The sequence below is a fragment of the Coregonus clupeaformis genome, chromosome 2, assembly GCF_020615455.1.
Source record: "Coregonus clupeaformis isolate EN_2021a chromosome 2, ASM2061545v1, whole genome shotgun sequence".
Lineage (NCBI taxonomy): Eukaryota > Metazoa > Chordata > Actinopteri > Salmoniformes > Salmonidae > Coregonus > Coregonus clupeaformis.
The window spans coordinates 29285074-29306487 of record NC_059193.1 but is presented as its reverse complement, the minus strand read 5'-3'; the positions used below and the strand labels follow the sequence as shown (position 1 = coordinate 29306487).

The 21414-nt window shown below is 42.1% G+C and overlaps 1 protein-coding gene across 2 annotated transcripts in view; it reads left to right on the top strand.

Annotated features, from left to right (window-relative positions):
* LOC121534572 (teneurin-3) overlaps positions 1-21414 on the top strand; it is a 190822-nt gene that overhangs the window by 119277 nt on the left and 50131 nt on the right. For both annotated transcript variants that reach the window (XM_041841165.2, XM_041841149.2), the window contains exons 6-10: positions 2658-2783; positions 6126-6340; positions 13428-13638; positions 18986-19087; positions 19443-19637. In XM_041841165.2, coding sequence (XP_041697099.2) covers positions 2658-2783; positions 6126-6340; positions 13428-13638; positions 18986-19087; positions 19443-19637 — 849 coding nt within the window. The remainder of the gene's footprint in view (positions 1-2657; positions 2784-6125; positions 6341-13427; positions 13639-18985; positions 19088-19442; positions 19638-21414) is intronic.

The window sequence follows — 21414 nt, the reverse complement described above, 5'->3', positions numbered from 1 at the left end:
GCTTATGAGTGTGCCGATGGCTTAAGGGTGTGTGTGTGTTTGTGTTCGTGTGGGCCTGTGAGTGCATGTGTGGGAGTTCCTATTGGTGTGAGTGTGTTAGTTGAACAGATATAGGCCTTCTTTGCCAGTTGCCTCAGGTTGAGTTTTTCACCTTCCTCTCTTTCATCTGCAGCCAAAACACCTGCCAGGTGCGATGTCTTAAATAGCTTCAGTATACACATGTACACTTTGCCTCTGCCAGCCCCCAGATAAGAAACATGGTCCCACACATACATACAAGCAAACTCACATGCACTCTCACATGGTCTCTTTCTCTCTCTTTCTCTCTCTCTCTTGTCTCTCGCGCACATACGGTACATTAGCAAGTCAAGTCAGTAAATAGGACAGACTGCGTTGTTCTGTATTTCAGAAAACAACTAAACTGAACAAAAATATAAACCCAACATGTAATATGTTGGTCCCATGTTAAATGGGCTGAAATAAGAGATCTCAGAAATTTACCATATGCACAAAAAGCTTATATCGCTCAAATGTTGTGCACAAATGTGTTTACATCCCTGTTAGTGAGCATTTTAGCCTTTGTCAAGATAATCATCCACCTGACAGGTGTGGCATATCAAGAAGCTGATTAAACAGCATGATCATTACACAGGTACACCTTGTGCAGGGGACAATAAAAGGCCACTCTAAAATGTGCAGTTTTGTCACACAACACAATGCCACAGATGTCTCAAGTTTTGAGGGAGCGTGCAATTGGCATGCTGACTGCAGGAATGTCCACCAGAGCTGTTGCCAGAGAATTCAATGTTCATTTCTATACCATAAGCCACTTCCAACATCGTTTTAGAGAATTTTGCAGTACATCCAACCGGCCTTACAACCGCAGACCACATCTAACCACGCCAGCCCAGGACCTCCACATCTGGCTTCTTCACCTGTGGGATCGTCTGAGGGGAGGGGGGGCGGGGTGCTGAGGAGTATTTATGTCTGTAATAAAGCCCTTTTGTGGGGAAAAACTCATTCTGATTGGCTGGGCCTGGCTCCCAAGTGGGTGGGCCTATGCCCTCCCAGGCCCACCAATGGCTGCGTCCCTGCCCAGTCATGTGAAATCCATAGATTAGGATCTAATGAATTTTTTTTAATTGACTGATTTCCTTATATGAACTGTAACGCAGCAAAATCTTTAAAATTGTTGCATGTTGCGTTTATATTTTTGTTCAGTATAACTGACACCAGTTTATTTAGTAAATATTTTCTTAACTCTTTCTTGAAATGCATTGTTGGTTAATGGCTTGTAAGTAACCTCCCGGTTCAAATCCAGGCTCTGTCGTAGCCGGCCGCGACCGGGAGACCCATGGGGCGGCGCACAATTGGCCCAGCGTCGTCCACGGTAGGGGAGGGAATGGCCGGCAGGGATGTAGCTCAGTTGGTAGAGCATGGCGTTTGCAACGCCAGGGTTGTGGGTTCGATTCCCACGGGGGCCAGTATGAAAAAATATATATATAATAATGTATGCACTCACTAACTGTAAGTCGCTCTGGATAAGAGCGTCTGCTAAATTATGTAAATGTAATGTAAATGTAAACATTTCGCAGTAAGGTCAAACAAAGACACCTGTTGTATTCGGCGCATGTGACAAATAACATTTGATTTGATATGCATCCATCCAATTCTCCCAACTTTTCTCAAATGTATCCCATTCTGCATTCTCTCTGATTCCACTGCATTGTTTCCCATTGCGGAGGTATAGTCAAGACCCTATACCACCGCCACCCTGCAAGGAGTGTGTTTAAAAAAAGTTTTGCTTCAGATCAAACCACTCAGAAATCCGAAATGGGGGAGTTTGGCCTCCTCAGCATGGCTCCCCTGGCAATCTTTGAAGGAGTCTCACCCTCTCACTGTGTTCATAGAAGACCAAGTCTCCCCAAACAACAAGACACAGCTTGATAGCGTCCTATTCAGAGACAGGGGTTGGAGGAATAAAACAGCATTTTGGTTGGTTACGCAAGACTAGACTAGCAAAACTAGATAGTTTGAGGCTCGAAGCCACTTTTACCCTCTGACACGTAAATACACACAAACAATTGGGTTTTCTGATAATTGTTTTAAATGTAGGGCTGTCTTTGTGTTTGTTTTGAATTGCTTGCTTTGTATTAGAGGAGTTGAGGAGTAGACCCTCATCTGCCTCCTCCTGTCTGTTTGGTAACAAATGTTTGGGTTTTTAAATACAACGTCCCGCTGCTCTCTTTGATGCAGTGCTGTTTGTGTCCTGACACTAGTGTGCCTAAAGAGCCATAGCAGTGTTCCTCCTCTCCTCAGTATTGATTGTGCTTGCTGTGTCTGGGCCCTGTTGGGTTTTAAAGTAGAGCACTTAGCCTACATGGGGAACACCCATAGTAAGCTAACCTAGTACAAAATAATTCCCACTCTTTAGTATTTCTTAGACATTGAAGATGTAGGGCCATATAGAAGGAGGGAAGTGAGTCATGATCACTTTAATGTGATTAATGCAGAGGGGACAAGGCTACCCTAGGCCACAAAATGATGTATTGTCTGAACTCTTTTTCCTGGAAATGCTGTCCAGCAAGTGTTGTGTCTTAACGATTTGATCATTTGCCCTAACCCTAGTATATTCCACTGTTTTGTTCACATTACAGCAATGCACTTTTTCGGCCTCAACTGGCAACTTCAAGGAACAGAAAACCAACCCACGTTTGAGAATGGAGTGGTGAAGGCTTTGCCCACTCAACCAAGCATAGTGACAGTACTCTCAGCTGACTATGGTAAGGACCTTAGCAAAACCTATAGCATATTCCGATAGCTCTTTACATACTTGTTATATATTTAGCATACATTTGGGGAAGGAACACAACATATGTCTATGTTTTTGAATATGCTCGTAGCCCTAAATTGCACTGGATGCTTGTTTGTTTGTTCATTCGGCTTGCTAATGTGATGCATTTGTCTCAGCACAAAAATGGTCCCAAACAGTAGCCTAGCCTATACAGTAGATACCTTCTGAATTGTAATCGACAGAGTCCAGACAGCTTTGCACAACCTAATCATTATACTGTACCCCATTCAGCCTTTACCAGTAGAGGTCTGTAATTTTTTTATGTGATGTCTGCCACGTGTGCCACCTTCCTTCACCTTTACAGCAAAAGGCCACTGACTTAACCTTTGCACATTATTAGGTATTTAAGATGCACAGCCATGATGGTATTAATTGGGTTTTAGGAGGCAGATGAAAGCTCAGTGTGATTTAAACTGGGCTAGATTTAAAATCTCGTAAGTAGTGCTAAGGAAGATAGCAGGAGGCTCGTTTGGGAGTGTTTAAAGGCAATCGATAGCAGGTCATTTTCTCTCTGGAGGTAAACGTGTCTCTGTACGTCTTCATTTTGGAGTCGAGGTAAAGTGACAGGAAAGGTCCTCCTGCACAAACACCCTCAAACAAAGATAGAAAACACACACATTATATAACCACCTTAACTACCTTCACAGGTATTAACGGAGCACCAAAAGCACAAATGGTCTTGGTTTTTATGGTCTTTGTTTTAAACTGTGAAATGGGAAGCTGACATAACTACATAGTATGAAAAATGTATGCACTCACTAACTGTAAGTCGCTCTGGATAAGAGCGTCTGCTAAATGACTAAAATGTAAAATGTAATGGATTCATAGCAAGAATTTTGGATTAATATTGTCTGTCTTAATCTAAATTCCGGAGGGCCATTGTGAGAAAAAATTTAAATCATTTTTTATTTACATTTAATTTCAATAGTCCTGCTTTAGTTCCACTCATACGTTTATCCTAAGTGGTTTTTAAAATAAATATCAGGCAAACATATTTTAACATTAATGCTTTGAGCATAACATCACTGTACACCGAAGTAAGGTATTTAACTTTTCATTTGAGAATGAGTCAAATCTAATTTTATTCGTCACATGCTTCGTAGGTGTGCACTAACAGTGAAATGCTTACTTACGGACCCTTCCAAACAATACAGAGAGAAAGAAAATAGAGAAATAATAGGAAAGTAAACACGCAATAATAAAAGTAATAATAGAGACACAATGAGTCACGATAACTTGGCTACATACACAGGGTACCAGTACCGAGTTGATGTGCAGGGGGTACGAGGTAATTGAGGTAGATACTGTATCACAGGAGGTTGGTGGTACCTTAATTGGGGGCTCGTGGTAACGGCTGGAGCGGAATTGGTGGAATGATGCCATTCCATTCACTCCGTTCCAGACATTATTATGAGCCGTCCTCCCCTCAGCAGCCTCCACTGTACTGTATGTACATAATAACTAGGGAAAAAGTGACAGATAGTAAACAGTAGCAGCAGCGTATGTGATGAGTCAAAAAAGTGAGTGCAAAAAGGGTCAATAGTCCGGGTAGCTATTTGGTTAACTATTTAACTAACTATTTAGGAGTCTAATGGCTTGGGGGTAGAAGCTGTTCAAGGTCCTGTTGGTTCCAGACTTGGTGCATCGGTACCGCTTGCCGTGCGGTAGCGGAGAGAACAATCTATGACTTAGGTGGCTGGAGTCTTTGACAATTCTTGGGGCCTTCCTCTGACACCGCCTGATATAGAGGTCCTGGATAGCAGGGAGGTCCACCCCAGTGATGTACTGGGCCGTACGCACTACCCTCTGTAGCGCCTTGCGGTGGGATGCCGAGCAGTTGCCATACCAGGCGGTGATGCAACCAGTCAGGATGCTCTTAATGGTGAAGCTGTAGAACTTTTTGCAGATCGAGGGCCCATGCCAAATCTTTTCAGCCTCCTGAGGGGGAAGAGGCATTGTCGTGCCCTTTTCACAACTGTGTTGGTGTGTTTGGACCATGATAGATCCTTAGTGATGTGGACACCGAGGAACTTGAAGTTCTCGACCAGCTCCACTTCAGCCCCCTCAATGTGAATGGTGGTGTGCTCGGCCCTCTGTTTCCTGTTGTCCACGATCACCTACTTTGTCTTGCTGACGTTGAGGGAGAGGTTGTTGTCACGGCACCACACTGCCAGGTCTATGTCCTCCTCCCATAGGCCAGGGATCATCAATTAGTTTCAGCTGCGGGACGATTTTCTTCTTGAGCTGATGGTCAGGGGGCCGGTACATAATTACAAATAATTTGTAGACTACAAATTGACCGCAAGAACGGTCCCCTGTTATAGGCTGTCTCATCGTTGTTTGTGATCAGGCCTACCACCGTCGTGTTGTCGGCAAATTTATGTTTGATTGTAACTCAGGCAGAGTCATGTTTAAGTGGGTGTCTTTGCAGCTACATTAACCTTTAAAAGCATCACTTCCCAATCCTTATCATGTATTGTTACAGTACTGTACCAGGTAATGTATCAACTATTACGTTTAGTGAATCACCAGTACCACACAAAAGATAGGGCAACAAATGGCAAAACGATCTGTTCCAGTCTCATAATGGAGCAACCAGCTAGGGTCTATTTGAGTGAGAATAAAGAAGTTTATATCATCAACTGAATTTGTACCAGGAAGTAGAAATACCTTGAACTACTGAAGCTGACTTGTATTTCCATGTTTGACTATGCTGTATCTAATGAGCAAGACTCATATCTATGAGGGCCAGCGATATAGACTGTGAGCCATGTGTCTGTATCATATCAAATCAAATCAAGATTTATTTATACACCACATTTCAGACATGGAATGCAATGCAATGTGCTTCACAGGAAAAAACGAATAAAAATAAACTATGAAAATAAAAACAGAAATATTTACTACACAACAAACATAAGAGGATAAAAAACTAAATAATAACAGTAAAACTGAAGGACTAAAAAGCACCCTAAGGAAAAGCAAAGCTAAAAAGGTGTGTTTAAGATCTCTTTTAAATGTCCACATTTTCGGTCCCCCTCAGGTTCTCTGGTAGGCTTTTCCAGAGGCTGGGGGCATAATAACTAAAGGCTGTCTCCATTTTATTTAAATCAAGGTGATATTGAAAATGTTATCATTTTGCCGAAAATGGGTTCACAGAATAGAAGAACAGATGTTTGTGAAACTGTAACTGTGGTTTCAGAGCGCTTGTATAGGTATAGTTTTCGAATATGGTGATGAACGGTAAGTGCTCTCTCTTACTCCCCTCCAGGCAGGACTGGTGCGGCCCATCAAGAAAACAACTCCATTGACACCGGGCAAGTGGAAGTGGGCAGGAGGGTAGGTCAGGGAATACCGCCGGGGGTGTTCTGGCGCTCTCGGCTGGCTATGGAACAGCCGCGCTTCCTCAAGTTCAATATCTCTGTTCAGAAGAATGCACTGGTTGGGGTCTACGGGAGGAAGGGTCTCCCACCATCTCACACACAGGTAAATGGTACATCTGTTGAGTAGGGTGGAAAAATCTGACTGTATGATTTTTGCAAAATGACATAGAAATCCACTGCCATGCTTAGAATATTTGTCTTTTCAGTTTTATTTTTTACAAAGTAAAGTGTTTTGTGAAGTGTCACAAGACAAAGTTTTATTTGTAGCGCTGTTCATCAACTGAATGACCAGATTCTAATACTTAAAGCAGAGATCATCGACTAAATTCAGGAGTGGGACGATTATTCCTTGAGCGGATGGTCGGGGGACAGGAACATAATTACAAATATTTTGCAGGCTGCAAATTGACTGCAAGAAGCCCAAACAGATATAATATTTCACTAAAACATTATCATTTCAAACATTGCTTACATTTGTATATGATTACGTGTCTCTCTATTATGTGTGGGAATAATTGGGAACAGATTTCCAAAATTAAAATCAATTGGAGCTCATTTCCTGGTATTTTTAGTCTTATATATCCAACAATAAAAAGTACATACACTACCAGTCAAAAGTTTGGACACACATACTCATTCAAGGGTTTTTCTTTATTTTTACAATTTTATATATTGTAGAATAATAGTGAAGACATCAAAACTATGAAATAACACATATGGAATCATGTAGTAACCAAAAAAGTGTTAGAAAAATCAAGATATATTTTATATTTGAGATTCTTCAAATAGCCACCCTTTGCCTTGATGACAGCTTTGCACACTCTTGGCATTCTCTCAACCAGCGTCACCTGGAATGCTTTTCCAACAGTCTTGAAGGAGTTCCCACATATGCTGAGCACTTGTTGGCTACTTTTCCTTCACTCTGCGGTCCAACTCATCCCAAACCATCTCAATTGGGTTGAGGTCAGGTGATTGTGGATGCCAGGTCATCTGATGCAGCATTCCATCACTCTCCTTCTTGGTCAAATAGCCCTTAGCCTGGAGGTGTGTTGGGTCATTCTCCTGTTGAAAAGTCGGACGTTTACATACACTTAGGTTGGAGTCATTAAAACTTGTTTTTCAACCACTCCACAAATTTCTTGTTAACAAACTATAGTTTTGGCAAGTCGGTTAGGACATCTACTTTGTGCATGACACAAGTAACTTTTCCAACAATTGTTTACAGACAGATTATTTCACTTATAATGCACTGTATCACAATTCCAGTGGCTCAGAAGTTACACTAAATTGACTTAGCCTTTAAACAGCTTGGAAAAATCCAGAAAATGATGTCATGGCTTTAGAAGCTTCTGATAGGCTAATTTACATAATTTGAGTCAATTGGAGGTGTACCTGTGGATGTATTTCATTGCCTACCTTCAAACTCAGTGCCTATTTGCTTGACATCACGGTAAAATCAAAATAAATCAGCCAAGACCTCAGAAAAAAAATTGTAGACCTCCACATGTCTGGTTCATCCTTGGGAGCAATTTCCAAACGCCTGAAGGTACATGTTCATCTGTACAAACAATAGTACTCAAGTATAAACACCATGGGACCACGCAGCCGTCATACTGCTCAGGAAGGAGACGTGTTCTGTCTCCTAGAGATGAACATACTTTGGTGCGAAAAGTGCAAATCAATCCCAGAACAACAGCAAAGGACCTTGTGAAGATGCTGGAGGAAACAGGTACAATAGTATCTATATCCACAGTAAAACGAGTCCTATATCATCATAACCTGAAAGGCCGCTCAGCAAGGAAGAAGCCACTGCTCCAAAACCGCCATAAAAAAGCCAGACTACGGTTTGCAACTGCACATGGGGACAAAGATGACCATCGTTATGTTTGGAGGAAAAAGGGGGTTGCTTGCAAGCCGAAGATCATCATCCCAACCGTGAAGCACGGGGGTGGCAGCATCATGCTATAGGGTTGCTTTGCTGCAGGAGGGACTGGTGCTCTTCACAAAATAGATGGCATCTTGAGGAAGGAAAATTATGTGGATATATTGAAGCAACATCTCAAGACATCAGTCAGGAAGTTAAAGCTTGGTCGCAAATGTGTCTTCCAAAAGGAAAATGACCCCACCCCAAAATGGCTTAAGGACAACAAAGTCAAGGTATTGGAGTGGCCATCACAAAGCCCTGACCTCAATTCTATAGAAAATATGTGGGCAGAGCTGAAAAAGCGTGTGTGAGCAAGGAGGCCTACAAACCTGACTCAGTTACACCAGCTCTGTCAGGAGGAATGGGCCAACATTCACCCAACTTATTGTGGGAAGCATGTGGAAGGCTACCCGACATGTTTGACCCAAGTTAAACAATTTAAAGGCTACCAAATACTAATTGAGTGTATGTAAACTTCTGACCCACTGGGAATGCGAGGACAACAAAGTCAAGGTATTGGAGTGGCCATCACAAAGCCCTGACCTCAATTCTATAGAAAATATGTGGGCAGAGCTGAAAAAGCGTGTGTGAGCAAGGAGGCCTACAAACCTGACTCAGTTACACCAGCTCTGTCAGGAGGAATGGGCCAACATTCACCCAACTTATTGTGGGAAGCATGTGGAAGGCTACCCGACATGTTTGACCCAAGTTAAACAATTTAAAGGCTACCAAATACTAATTGAGTGTATGTAAACTTCTGACCCACTGGGAATGCGAGGAAATAATTAAAAGCTGAAATAAACAATTTTCTCTACTATTATTCTGACATTTCACATTCTTAAAATAAAGTGGTGATCCTAACTGACCTAAGACAGGGAATTTTTACTAGGATTAAATGTCAGGAATTGTGAAAAACTGTGTTTAAATGTTTAAATGGCTAAGGTGTATGTAAACTTCCGACTTCAACTGTATATATAACATTCTATTGGTTTTGTATAATAATTGGAATTGGAAAATTCTAAGTTTTGAATCCGGTGTCTTTTTGTTTATCAGCTCATAAACCATGTGCCATGGAATCGGTACATCGAAAATCTCTTCCCAACTATTTTGCAATCTAAATGGCACAACTGTAAAGAAAATTGTCCTTAAAAGAAACTGGTATACTTTATTTATCACAGTTTTATTTAACCAATGTTGGTCTTTAATGCAGGACCGACAGACAAGTTTCTTACTTTTTCCCCTTTCTACTTGCCTCTTCCATTTTTGCGGTAATGCTGCAATTAGTTGGGTGTAATTTTGGGTAGAGCAGACATTTCCATATATTTGTTTTAGCTGCATGTGTGACATACAGTGAGGGGAAAAAAGTATTTGATCCCCTGCTGATTTTGTACGTTTGCCCACTGACAAAGACCATGATCAGTCTATAATTTTAATGGTAGGTTTATTTGAACAGAGAGACAGAATAACAACAAAAAATCCAGAAAAACGCATGTCTAAAATGTTATAAATTGATTTTCATTTTAATAAGGGAAATAAGTATTCGACCCCTCTGCAAAACATGACTTAGTACTTGGTGGCAAAACCCTTGTTGGCAATCACAGAGGTCAGATGTTTCTTGCAGTTGGCCACCAGGTTTGCACACATCTCAGGAGGGATTTTGTCCCACTCTTCTTTGCTGGCTAGGCCACTCCAGGACCTTAATGTGCTTCTTCTTGAGCCACTCCTTTGTTGCCTTGGCCGTGTGTTTTGGGTCATTGTCATGCTGGAATACCCATCCACGACCCATTTTCAATGCCCTGGCTGAGGGAAGGAGGTTCTCACCCAAGATTTAACGGTACATGGCCCCGTCCATCGTCCCTTTGATGTGGTGAAGTTGTCCTGTCCCCTTAGCAGAAAAACACCCCCAAACCATAACGTTTCCACCTCCATGTTTGATGGTGGGGATGGTATTCTTGGGGTCATAGGCAGCATTCCTCCTCCTCCAAACACGGCGAGTTGAGTTGATGCCAAAGAGCTCAACACTTTCACCCAGTTCTCCTCTGTATCATTCAGATGTTCATTGGCAAACTTCAGACGGGCCTGTATATGTGCTTTCTTGAGCAGGGGGACCTTGCGGGCGCTGCAGGATTTCAGTCCTTCACGGCGTAGTGTGTTACCAATTGTTTTCTTGGTGACTATGGTCCCAGCTGCCTTGAGATCATTGACAAGATCCTCCCGTGTAGTTCTGGGCTGATTCCTCACCGTTCTCATGATCATTGCAACTCCACGAGGTGAGATCTTCCATGGAGCCCCAGGCCGAGGGAGATTGACAGTTATTTTGTGTTTCTTCCATTTGTGAATAATTGCACCAACTGTTGTCACCTTCTCACCAAGCTGCTTGGCGATGGTCTTGTAGCCCATTCCAGCCTTGTGTAGGTCTACAATCTTGTCCCTGACATCCTTGGAGAGCTCTTTGGTCTTGGCCATGGTGGAGAGTTTGGAATCTGATTGATTGATTTGCTTCTGTGGACAAGTGTCTTTTATACAGGTAACAAAATGAGATTAAGAGCACTCCCTTTAAGAGTGTGCTCCTAATCTCAGCTCGTTACCTGTATAAAAGACACCTGGGAGCCAGAAATCTTTTTGATTGAGAGGGGGTTAAATACTTATTTCCCTCATTAAAATGCAAATCAATTTATAACATTTTTGACATGTGTTTTTCTGGATTTTTTTGTTGTTATTCTGTCTCTCACTGTTCAAATAAACCTTCCTATAGACTGATCATTTCTTTGTCTGTGGGCAAACGTACAAAATCAGCAGGGGATCAAATACTTTTTTCCCTCACTGTATTTGTTCTGTCTTTTCTGGTGGATTAAACTGAAATTTAACCAAATTTCTATGGCTTGTTTTAAAAATAGTGATATTTATGAGATGATTTCATTTTCGAATAACCGAAAGTGATAGGTTGTAATCTGAATAAAGGGAAAAAGGCACATTTTTACTAATCTGCTATAGAACCAGTTTGAATTTAAGTGTAACTTTTGTGTGACAGAAGCCTGAGAGGTCTAATGCTTTAATATTTAATAGACACAAATTCCCCCACCACTGCCTTAAAAACGGTCTGTTAAATTGCCAGGGAGATAAATCAATATGTTTATGTAACTGAGCATGAAAGACCCCAAAGAGAGATATTGACCGTTGGTTACATTCACAGCCTGAGTTGAGGAACAACTTACCTACCCCACTTTTTTTTTTTTACTCAATTTGTTATTGTCTTACTCTGCATGATTAATCAATTGTCTAAAACTAGGTTTTGTGAAGAAATTATCAACAATAGTTTGAATTCCCAAGCAGGGGCGGTGTGTTCATTAGGGCGATATGGGCGACGCACTGCCAAACGGGAAAAGGAAGGGATTTTTTTTCTAATCAATTATATCACGGCAACAGTAGTTATCAGTGTTCTAATCTAGACGTCTGATCTGCCACTAAATGTCCAATCAGGCTAAAGTCTTGCTTCAAATGGCCCCGCCCCTTTTGGGGTGATTTCAGTCAGGTTGAAAATAGCCCCAGAAGTCTCTCATAGACTCTCATGTAAAATCTTTTTTTTTCAAATATCAGAGCTTTCAATACAATCTCTATGGGTTCCGGGAGGGCTTGCACTTACGCCTTTCGTCATACGTAACATAACCATGAACGTAACTAAGAAAAGAGCGGGTAGCAGCGTCAATCAATTCACGTACTACTGTCAAGATGGCTAGCGTTCAGTGCAACTCGATTGTCTTTTGAAAGAAGTTCCTTTTTGTCGGCGAACAAATCAAGATAAATTGGCAACGAAACAATTAGGACCTCCCAGACCAAATTTAATAATTCAACAGGTTTCTACTAAAGGGGGAAAGTCCTACACCCGAGGATTTTCCAAAAAATTGGTACGAACGAAAAACCTGGCTAGCAGGCTGCGATGTAGCTAATGCAGTCTTCTGCTACCCCTGCTTACTCTTTCACCCTGAAGGCGGCACGGCAGACAGCACCGCTTGGACAGCGACTGGTGTAACGGACATGCACCATCTTTCAGAAAAGATTAAGAAACATGAGCTGTCAAAGACCCACATGGATAGCTGTTTGAGATTGTCTGCTTTGGGGAGAGTGAACATTGCCACTCAACTGGATGAGGGATACAGGCTAGCTGTCCGCCGCCACAACGATGAGGTTAGCAAGAACCGCCACATCCTCAGCCGGCTAATCCAGTGTGTGAAGTTTTGCGGAGTGTTTGAGTTAGCTTTGCGAGGCAAAGATGAAACTGAGGGCTCCACCAACCCTGGTATTTTTCTTGGACTTGTCAACTTTGTGGCACAATTAGATGAGGTGTTTTATGGAAATGCATATTGTTTATGCAGTGTTGAGGAATGTGAAAGAACACCCTTGATTATTTTTACTGTGATAACTTATTTTGCTTTTGTAAGCCAACACTTTTGAGATCAGTCAATAAATGCTTCTGGTATTGACTTATATGCTGCCCCTGTCTTCATGTTGTTGCTGGACATATCTTTTTTAAAATGTGTGTAGGTCACCTAAATCATCAGAAAAATTGCCCCCCCTGAGAATTTTTTCAGGAGCCGCCACTGTTCCCAAGTACTAGCTAATAAATATTTGTGGTTTATTGGGTGGCCCAGCTAGGCTTGGCTTCTTGTCCATTATTATTTGCTCCTATTGTTAGATTGAGATGAGCCTTTGCCAAATAATCAAGACGCACACACTGGTCTGGGAGTAAAGGAATGGTTGGGTTCTGTACTTCTTTTACTTGGCCCCCTGGCCACCAACACAAAATGGCCTACATCAGCAGGGTAATATCTCTTCTCTGCCCCTCAGCTCCTCTCATAAGGGTTTAAACCACTGAGAGTTGACTTCGCTCACCCTTGCTTTAATGCTGTATTTCCTATCCGTACTGAGTCAGTTGGAGAGTTGCTTTGTGTTGTGTTCGCTGCATGTCCCATTTCTGATACTAAATCCTTTTTTAATGTGCTCTTTTCTTCTTTCAACACTCTGTTTTGTGTTTGTGTGAATGAAACACTGTTAGCATACAGAATGAAAAGGATCAGTCTTCTGGAAAATCTTTACTTCGACTCAATTAAATCGTGGATAGCTCCTTTAATGTCAAATTAGATACTTTTTTTAACAGATATTTTGCACCTGGAACAACAAAGAATGTCACGTCAGCATTTTTCATCATCTTATGTCAAGTGACCAATGAATAAGTCCCAATTGACGTCTCTGCTTGACCTTTCTTCAGTATGACTTTGTGGAGCTGCTGGATGGCAGCAGACTCATCGCCAAAGAGAGGCGGGCTTCCACAGAGTCGGAAGCCAGGGGGTGGATGGAGCACCAGGTCAGCCTGCACAAAGCTGGCTTCATCCGGTACCTGGACTCTGGGGTGTGGCATCTGGCCTTCTACAATGACGGGAAGACCCCGGAGACAATATCATACAACACCATCATCCTAGGTAAGGGACCACCCCTGTAAAATGGGTGAGGAGGGCACTGTAGATTTGTTATGAAGTATTATTCCAGGGAAAGGTACTTATTGGAGGTTATTTTCCCCCAAGTTACTGAGTGAGCGTTCCTCTTTAGAGAATGAATGGATAGTTGGCACTGGCAGGCCAGATTACCACATACAGTGGGGAGAACAAGTATTTGATACACTGCGACATTGCAGGTTTTCCTACTTACAAAGCATGTAGAGGACTGTAATTTTTATCATAGGTACACTTCAACCGTGAGAGACGGAATCTAAAACAAAAATCCAGAAAATCACATTATATGATTTTTAAGTAATTAATTTGCATTTTATTGCATGACATAAGTATTTGATACATCAGAAAAGCAGAACTTAATATTTGGTACAGAAACCTTTGTTTGCAATTACAGAGATCATTTGTTTCCTGTAGGTCTTGACCAGGTTTGCACACACTGCAGCAGGGCTTTTGGCCCACTCCTCCATACCTTCTCCAGATCCTTCAGGTTTCAGGGCTGTTGCTGGGCAATACGGACTTTCAGCTCCCTCCAAAGATTTTCTATTGGGTTCAGGTCTGGAGACTGGCTAGGCCACTCCAGGACCTTGAGATGCTTCTTACGGAGCCACTCCTTAGTTGCCCTGGCTGTGTGTTTCAGGTCGTTGTCATGCTGGAAGACCCAGCCACGACCCATCTTCAATGCTCTTACTGAGGGAAGGAGGTTGTTGGCCAAGATCTCGCAATACATGGCCCCATCCATCTTCCCCTCAATACGGTGCAGTCGTCCTGTCCCCTTTGCAGAAAAGCATCCCCAAAGAATGATGTTTCCACCTCCATGCTTCACGGTTGGAATGTTCTTGGGGTTGTACTCATCCTTCTTCCTCCAAACACGGCGAGTGGAGTTTAGACCAAAAAGCTACATTTTTGTCTCATCAGACCACATGACCTTCTCCCATTCCTCCTCTGGATCATCCAGATGGTCATTGGCAAACTTCAGACGGGCCTGGACATGCGCTGGCTTGAGCAGGGGGACCTTGCGTGCGCTGCAGGATTTTAATCCATGACGGCGTAGTGTGTTACAAATGGTTTTCTTTGAGACTGTGGTCCCAGCTCTCTTCAGGTCATTGACCAGGTCCTGCTGTATAGTTCTGGGCTTTCCCTCACCTTCCTCATGATCATTGATGCCCCACGAGGTGAGATCTTGCATGGAGCCCCAGACCGAGGGTGATTGACCGTCATCTTGAACTTCTTCAATTTTCTAATAATTGCGCCAACAGTTGTTGCCTTCTCACCAAGCTGCTTGCCTATTGTCCTGTAGCCCATCCCAGCCTTGTGCAGATCTACAATTTTATCCCTGATGTCCTTACACAGCTCTCTGGTCTTGGCCATTGTGGAGAGGTTGGAGTCTGTTTGATTCAGTGTGTGGACAGGTGTCTTTTATACAGGTAACGAGTTCAAACAGGTGCAGTTAATACAGGTAATGAGTGGAGAACAGGAGGGCTTCTTAAAGAAAAACTAACAGGTCTGTGAGAGCCGGAATTCTTACTGGTTGGTAGGTGATCAAATACGTATGTCATGCAATAAAATGCAAATTAATTACTTAAAAATCATACAATGTGATTTTCTGGATTTTTGTTTTAGGTTCCGTTTCTCACATTTGAAGTGTACCTATGATAAAAAATTACAGACCTCTATATGCTTTGTAAGTAGGAAAACCTGCAAAATCGGCAGTGTATCAAATACTTGTTCTCCCCACTGTACATACATACACTAATCAAGAATTTAAACTACATCTACAGACTATATGATGCAAGCATAATTTGTTGATTGGGCTGTGTGAATTGTCTTATGCATATTTTACGCCTTTACATAGCAGGAATATCTCCATCCCTTAGGACAGTCTCCTCATTGTCGTGCTGGCTCACGAATTGTGTTGTGGGAAAAGAGAAAACAGGCTGAGTTCATCTTTTGCCTTGGGGAATTCCGTCAATCCGTTTCTAAAGATATGGAGTTATCGATATCCAATGTCAGAATTGCCTGGATCTCTTGAAACCAGGGTTTGGAACCAAAATTATTTTCCAATCATTTCGTACTGAATATAACCATTATTTTTCTCGTTCTGTTTCACTATTCCGTCCTGCTAAATAAAGTTCTGGACCGGATCTAACCCAAAACAAGTAACGGTTTATATCGTTCCATCTGTTCCTTTTTAAGGATCTAAAATTGATTTATTTTATTTTATTTAGCGCTACATTAAATTACTTCACCAATCAGTGCGGATAGTCCTGCTTGCTATGGAGCGGGCAAGCTATAATTGTTTAACTACATGCATTGGACAGACACATTTTGCAGGTGGGGAGAGAGCGAGAGAAGGTGGGATGTGCTGATCTCGTCATACTCTTATTCTTAATCGTACTCTTACACTTGATACTCGTAATTGGATTTACTGGTGATCGGGAAACACGGAAGTGCGCTTTAAATGCCCGTAAAGCCTATACCTGAAGTGCGCATTACTGCGCCATCACTCAGATCGCATCTCCGAGCGCATCAATATGTTAATTCACTCATTCACACACATTGTTCAAAGGTAAACGACCTTGACAGATGAAAATGCACAGTAGGGCTATTTACTTATCATTGAAATAGGCTAATAAATACCCTAATGCATGGCTGTCTACTACTGCCTGCATGTATTCCAGACACATATATAGATGACATTAGGCTAATTCGCTTTCCCCATATATTGTTTCACTTTCGAGAGTAGCAAAACGTTTCTCTCCCGACACTTATGCTACAGCATTTGTACAATCAACATAAACATTTGTAATTCTATTTTTGAATGATCTGTCGCTCGGTAAACATGCCTGGGCGAGATTAAATAATAGCAAGAAGCATGAGCTTGGATCACAAGATGGACAGGACAGACAAAGTAGGCCTACTAAACAACGCCATTAGACAGACAAAAACAACCATATGGCCTCAGTCTACAGAAAATAATTAGATTGAACAACAATGACTAGCTACGGATTCTGATTCATACATTATGTTTGGAGAAGGGGAGACTTGTGCCCTGAGACGAGTGACTGTGAGTGAGTGACTGAGTGAAACATCAACTTGTGTGTCTGTCTGGGGAAATGAGATTAGACGGAGAGTGGCTTGTTCTAATCTAATCGTTGCAGCAGGCTCAACCCATACTCCGCCAGTTTCTTTACAGACAGAAGAACTAGCCAATAGTTATTTGGAGCACACAGCGGATAATTACCCAAATTAGTCGTGTCATAATCATATTCAGAAAATATCAGTTACCCGTTTTGTCCGAGTACTCGCCACACCCCTACTAACAAGCTTGTGTGTGCAGAGCGGCACCAGAATTAAAGTAAAAACACGTCTTACATTTTTGTAGTTAATAAATCCAATGTGAAACATGATAACTGTAGTATCCTTAACTAGCATTGAAGAAGTTAATCCATTCTTCTCTAATTAAAAATCTCTCTCCCTAATTTCTGAATCACGCTTGTAACATCAGTGGGCTATGCTTCGGAGGGGCAGGTAGCCTACACACGCGCGCACACACTGGCAAAGATTTTCAGCTGGCAGGCAGACACTGGAATACGTTTCTAAATGACAGAGTGAGGGCTTTGCATAGGCGCTTTGTTGCATTTTTTGTGGGACTGGAAAAAAATGTCTGAAACATAAAATGATGTTATTAATCGGTTCCCATGCTTTTAAAAAAACGGTTCTGTTCCGGAACAGTATAGATAATGTTTGTTCCCGGTTCTGATTCCGGTTCTAATATTGTTTTTGATGTCATTCTTTTCCAGTTTTTGGTTCTGTTCCCTGAACCAGTTCCAACCCCTGGTTGAAACTGACCTCCTAGTAGTCTTCAAAATAAATAAAAACTAAAACGTTTGTTAAGATGACAATCTAGACGAGCCCCCAGCCTAGGGGGAGTTCCCTTTATGAGTGCGTTGTATTGGCTGTGTGCTTAGGGTCGTGGTCTTGTTGGAAGGTGAACCTTCAGCCCAGTCTGAGGTCCTGAGCACTCTGGAGCAGGTTTTCATCAAGGATCTCTCTGTACTTTGCTCCGTTCATCTTTCACTCGATCCTGACTAATCTCCCAGTCCCTGCTGATGGAAAAACATCCCCACAGCATGATGCTGCCACCACCATGTTTCACCGTAGGGATGGTGCCAGGTTTCGTCCAGACGTGATGCTTGGCATTCAGGCCAAAGAGTTCAATCTTGGTTTCATCAGACCACTTGAGAGTCTTTAGGTGCCTTTTGGCAAACTCCAAGCGGGCCGTCATGTGCCTTTTACTTAGGAGAGGCTTCCGTCTGGCCACTCTACCATAAAGGCCTGATTGGTGGAGTGCTGCAAAGATGATTGTCCTTCTGGAAGGTTCTCCCATCTCCACAGAGGAACTCTGGAGCGTCCAGCTCTAGGAAGAGTCTTGGTGGTTCCAAACTTCTTCCATTTAAGAATGGTGGAGGCCACTGTGTTCTTGGGGACCTTCAATGCTGCAGAAATTTTTTGGTACCCTTCCCCAGATCTGTGCCTCGACACAATCCTGTTTTGGAGCTCTATTGATAATTCCGTCGACCTCATGGCTTGATTTTTGCTCTGACATGCACTGTCAACTGTGGGACCTTTATATAGACAGGTGTGTGCCTTTCCAAATCATGTCCATTCAATTGAATTTACCACAGGTGGACTCCAACCAAGTTGTTGAAACATCTTAAGGATGATAAATGGAAACAGGATGCACCTGAGCTGAATTTCGAGTCTCATAGCAAAGGGTCTGAATACTTATGTAAATAAGGTGTTTCTGTTTTATTTGTAATACATTTGCAAAAAAAATTAAAAACCTGTTGGCTTTGTCATTATGGGGTATTGTATGTAGATTAATGAGAAAAAACATTGTTTTAATACATTTTAGAATAGGGCTGTAATGTAACAAAATGTGGAAAAAGTCAAATGTGCTGTATACTGTACATCAATGGAGGCTGCTGAGGGGGGGACGGCTCATAATAATGGCTGAAATGGAGTATGTTTGTTTGGTAACCATTTACTCCATTCTGGCCATTAATATGAGCCTTCCTCCCCTCAGCAGCCTCCTCTGCTGTACATGTATACAATTGACTGAGTGGAATTGTGGTATACAGTAGCTGTATAAGATGGCGTAGTATGTGACAACATTGTAGTGATAGGAAATCCAATCCAAGAATCCATTGTGTTGATATCGGATGATGAAATACAAATGTGGTTGCTACATTTTAGAGATATGATATCTCAATAATGGCTGGTGTCATTCTAGAAAGAAAAATGTCTGTCCCAACAGAGTCGGTTATGGAGTGCTCACACAACTGTTATGGAAACGGAGAGTGTGTGTCGGGCTCATGTCACTGTTTCCCAGGGTTCATTGGACCATACTGCTCAAGAGGTATGTATGTTCTCTTGTCACATTCCTAGTCCATGTATTGATATCACAATCAATAAATGGCCATGCTTCAAAGGACAAATATTGGTTATATTGTCAGAATTGATTACCATGTGCATGTGACATTTGTTATTAATTTAGGGTTAGGTTTAGGCTAAAGGCAGGGTTAGGGCTAATGGTTCAAATAAAATATTTGGAGAGAAAGTGTTGTACTCATGTCTATTGTAGCGTGGCCAGATAATGATAGATGTGTTGATTTGTATGCTTGTATCAACACTACAGCTACACAATGGAATAATATACTTTACAAGAAGTTGTCATATATACTTTTTAATAACCTTGTTACTTCCAACCACAGCTGCCTGTCCCATCTTATGCAGTGGCAATGGCCAGTACACCAGGGGGCGCTGTCAATGCTACAGTGGATGGAAGGGCACAGAGTGTGACGTGCCCACTACTCAGTGTGTGGACACCCAATGTGGCGGCCATGGGATCTGCATGTCGGGTAACTGTGTGTGCAATGCCGGCCACAAGGGAAGCAACTGTCACCAAGGTACACCACAAGGATATTTAGTGTCGCCGTTTGATTTCCCCGCCGGTCAGCGATGTATACAGTACATAAACAGCTAAAACAATTGCTTTTTTCAACTTCATCAAGCAGATAATCCATTGTGTTCCTGCATTGATACTTGCATGCATTAGCTCCCTCCAACCATTTAGCTACCACAGCTATGGATTGGAATTTATTCTGAATTGTCCATTCAGTGTGATTGGTTCAGTGCACTCCAGTACAAGAAGCCTGTGAGAGTGACCTGACGTGTAAATTGTTATTGAGTTGAGGCAGTAATTAAATCGCATTTTTGCACTCATTGTAAAGTGAATTAAGAGAGAAAGGACACATGCTATTGTGGAATTATGCAGGAACGGTTGGACAATGTTATTAGTTGACATGTTACTCAAACTGGGATGATGATAGGATAAGGTCTTGATGATGAGCACCAAATGATTCTCAATGAGTCGCTGAGATCAATATAGACTACATGACCAAAAGTATGTGGACTCCTGCTCGTCGAACATCCCATTCCAAAATCATGGGCATTAATATGGAGTTGGTCCCCCCTTTGCTGCTATAAACGAGTTTCAATACCATACAACACTCCTTCCGTAGCCTCCAACTGCTCTTAAACACAAGTAAAACTAAATGCATGCTCTTCAATCGAACGCTGCTGGCACCCGCCCACCCGACTAGAATCACTACTCTCTGCGGGTCTGACCTAGAGTATGTGGACAACTACAAATATCTAAGTGTCTGGTTAGACTGTAAACTCTCCTTCCAGACTCACATTAAGCATCTCCAATCCAAAGTTAAATCTAGAATCGGCTTCCTATTTTGCAACAAAGCCTCCTTCACTCATGCTGCCAAACATGCCCTCGTAAAACTGACTATCCTACCGATCCTTTTACTTCGGCGATGTCATTTACAAAATAGCTTCCAACACTCTACTCAGCACATTGGATGTAGTCTATCACAGTGCCATCCATTTTGTCACCAAAGCCCCATATACTACCCACCACTGTGACCTGTACGCTCTTGTTGGCTGGTCCTCACTACAAATTTGTGGCCAAACCCACTGGCTCCATGTCATCTATATATCACTGCTAGGCAAATCCTGCCTTATCTTAGCTCATTGGTCACCATAGCAACACCCACCCGTAGTATGTGCTCCAGCAGGTATATCTCACTGGTCATCCCCAAAGCCAACACCTCCTTTGGCCGCCATTCCTTCCAGTTCTCTGCTGCCAATGACTGGAACGAACTGCAAAAATCTCTGAAGCTGAAGACTCTTATCTCCCTCACTAACTTTAAGCATCAGTTGTCAGAGCACCTTACCGATCACTGCACCTGTACACAGCCCATCTGAAATTATCCCACCCAACTACCTCATCCCCATATTGTTATTTATTTTGCTCATTTGCACCCAAGTATCTCTATTTGCACATCATCTCTTGCACATCTATCATTCCAGTGTTAATACTAAATTGTAATTATTTTGCACTATGGCCTATTTATTGCCTTACCTCCATAACTTGCTACATTTGCACACACTGTATATATATTTTCTGTTGTATTTTGGACTTTATGTTTTGTTTACCCCATATGTAACTCTGTGTTATTGTTTTTATCGCACTGCTTTGCTTTATCTTGGCCAGGTCGCAGTTGTATATGAGAACTTGTTCTCAACTGGCTTACCTGGTTAAATAAAGGTTAAATAAATAAATATAAATAAAATAAGAGCCTCCACTCTTCACGAGCATTAGTGAGGTCGGGC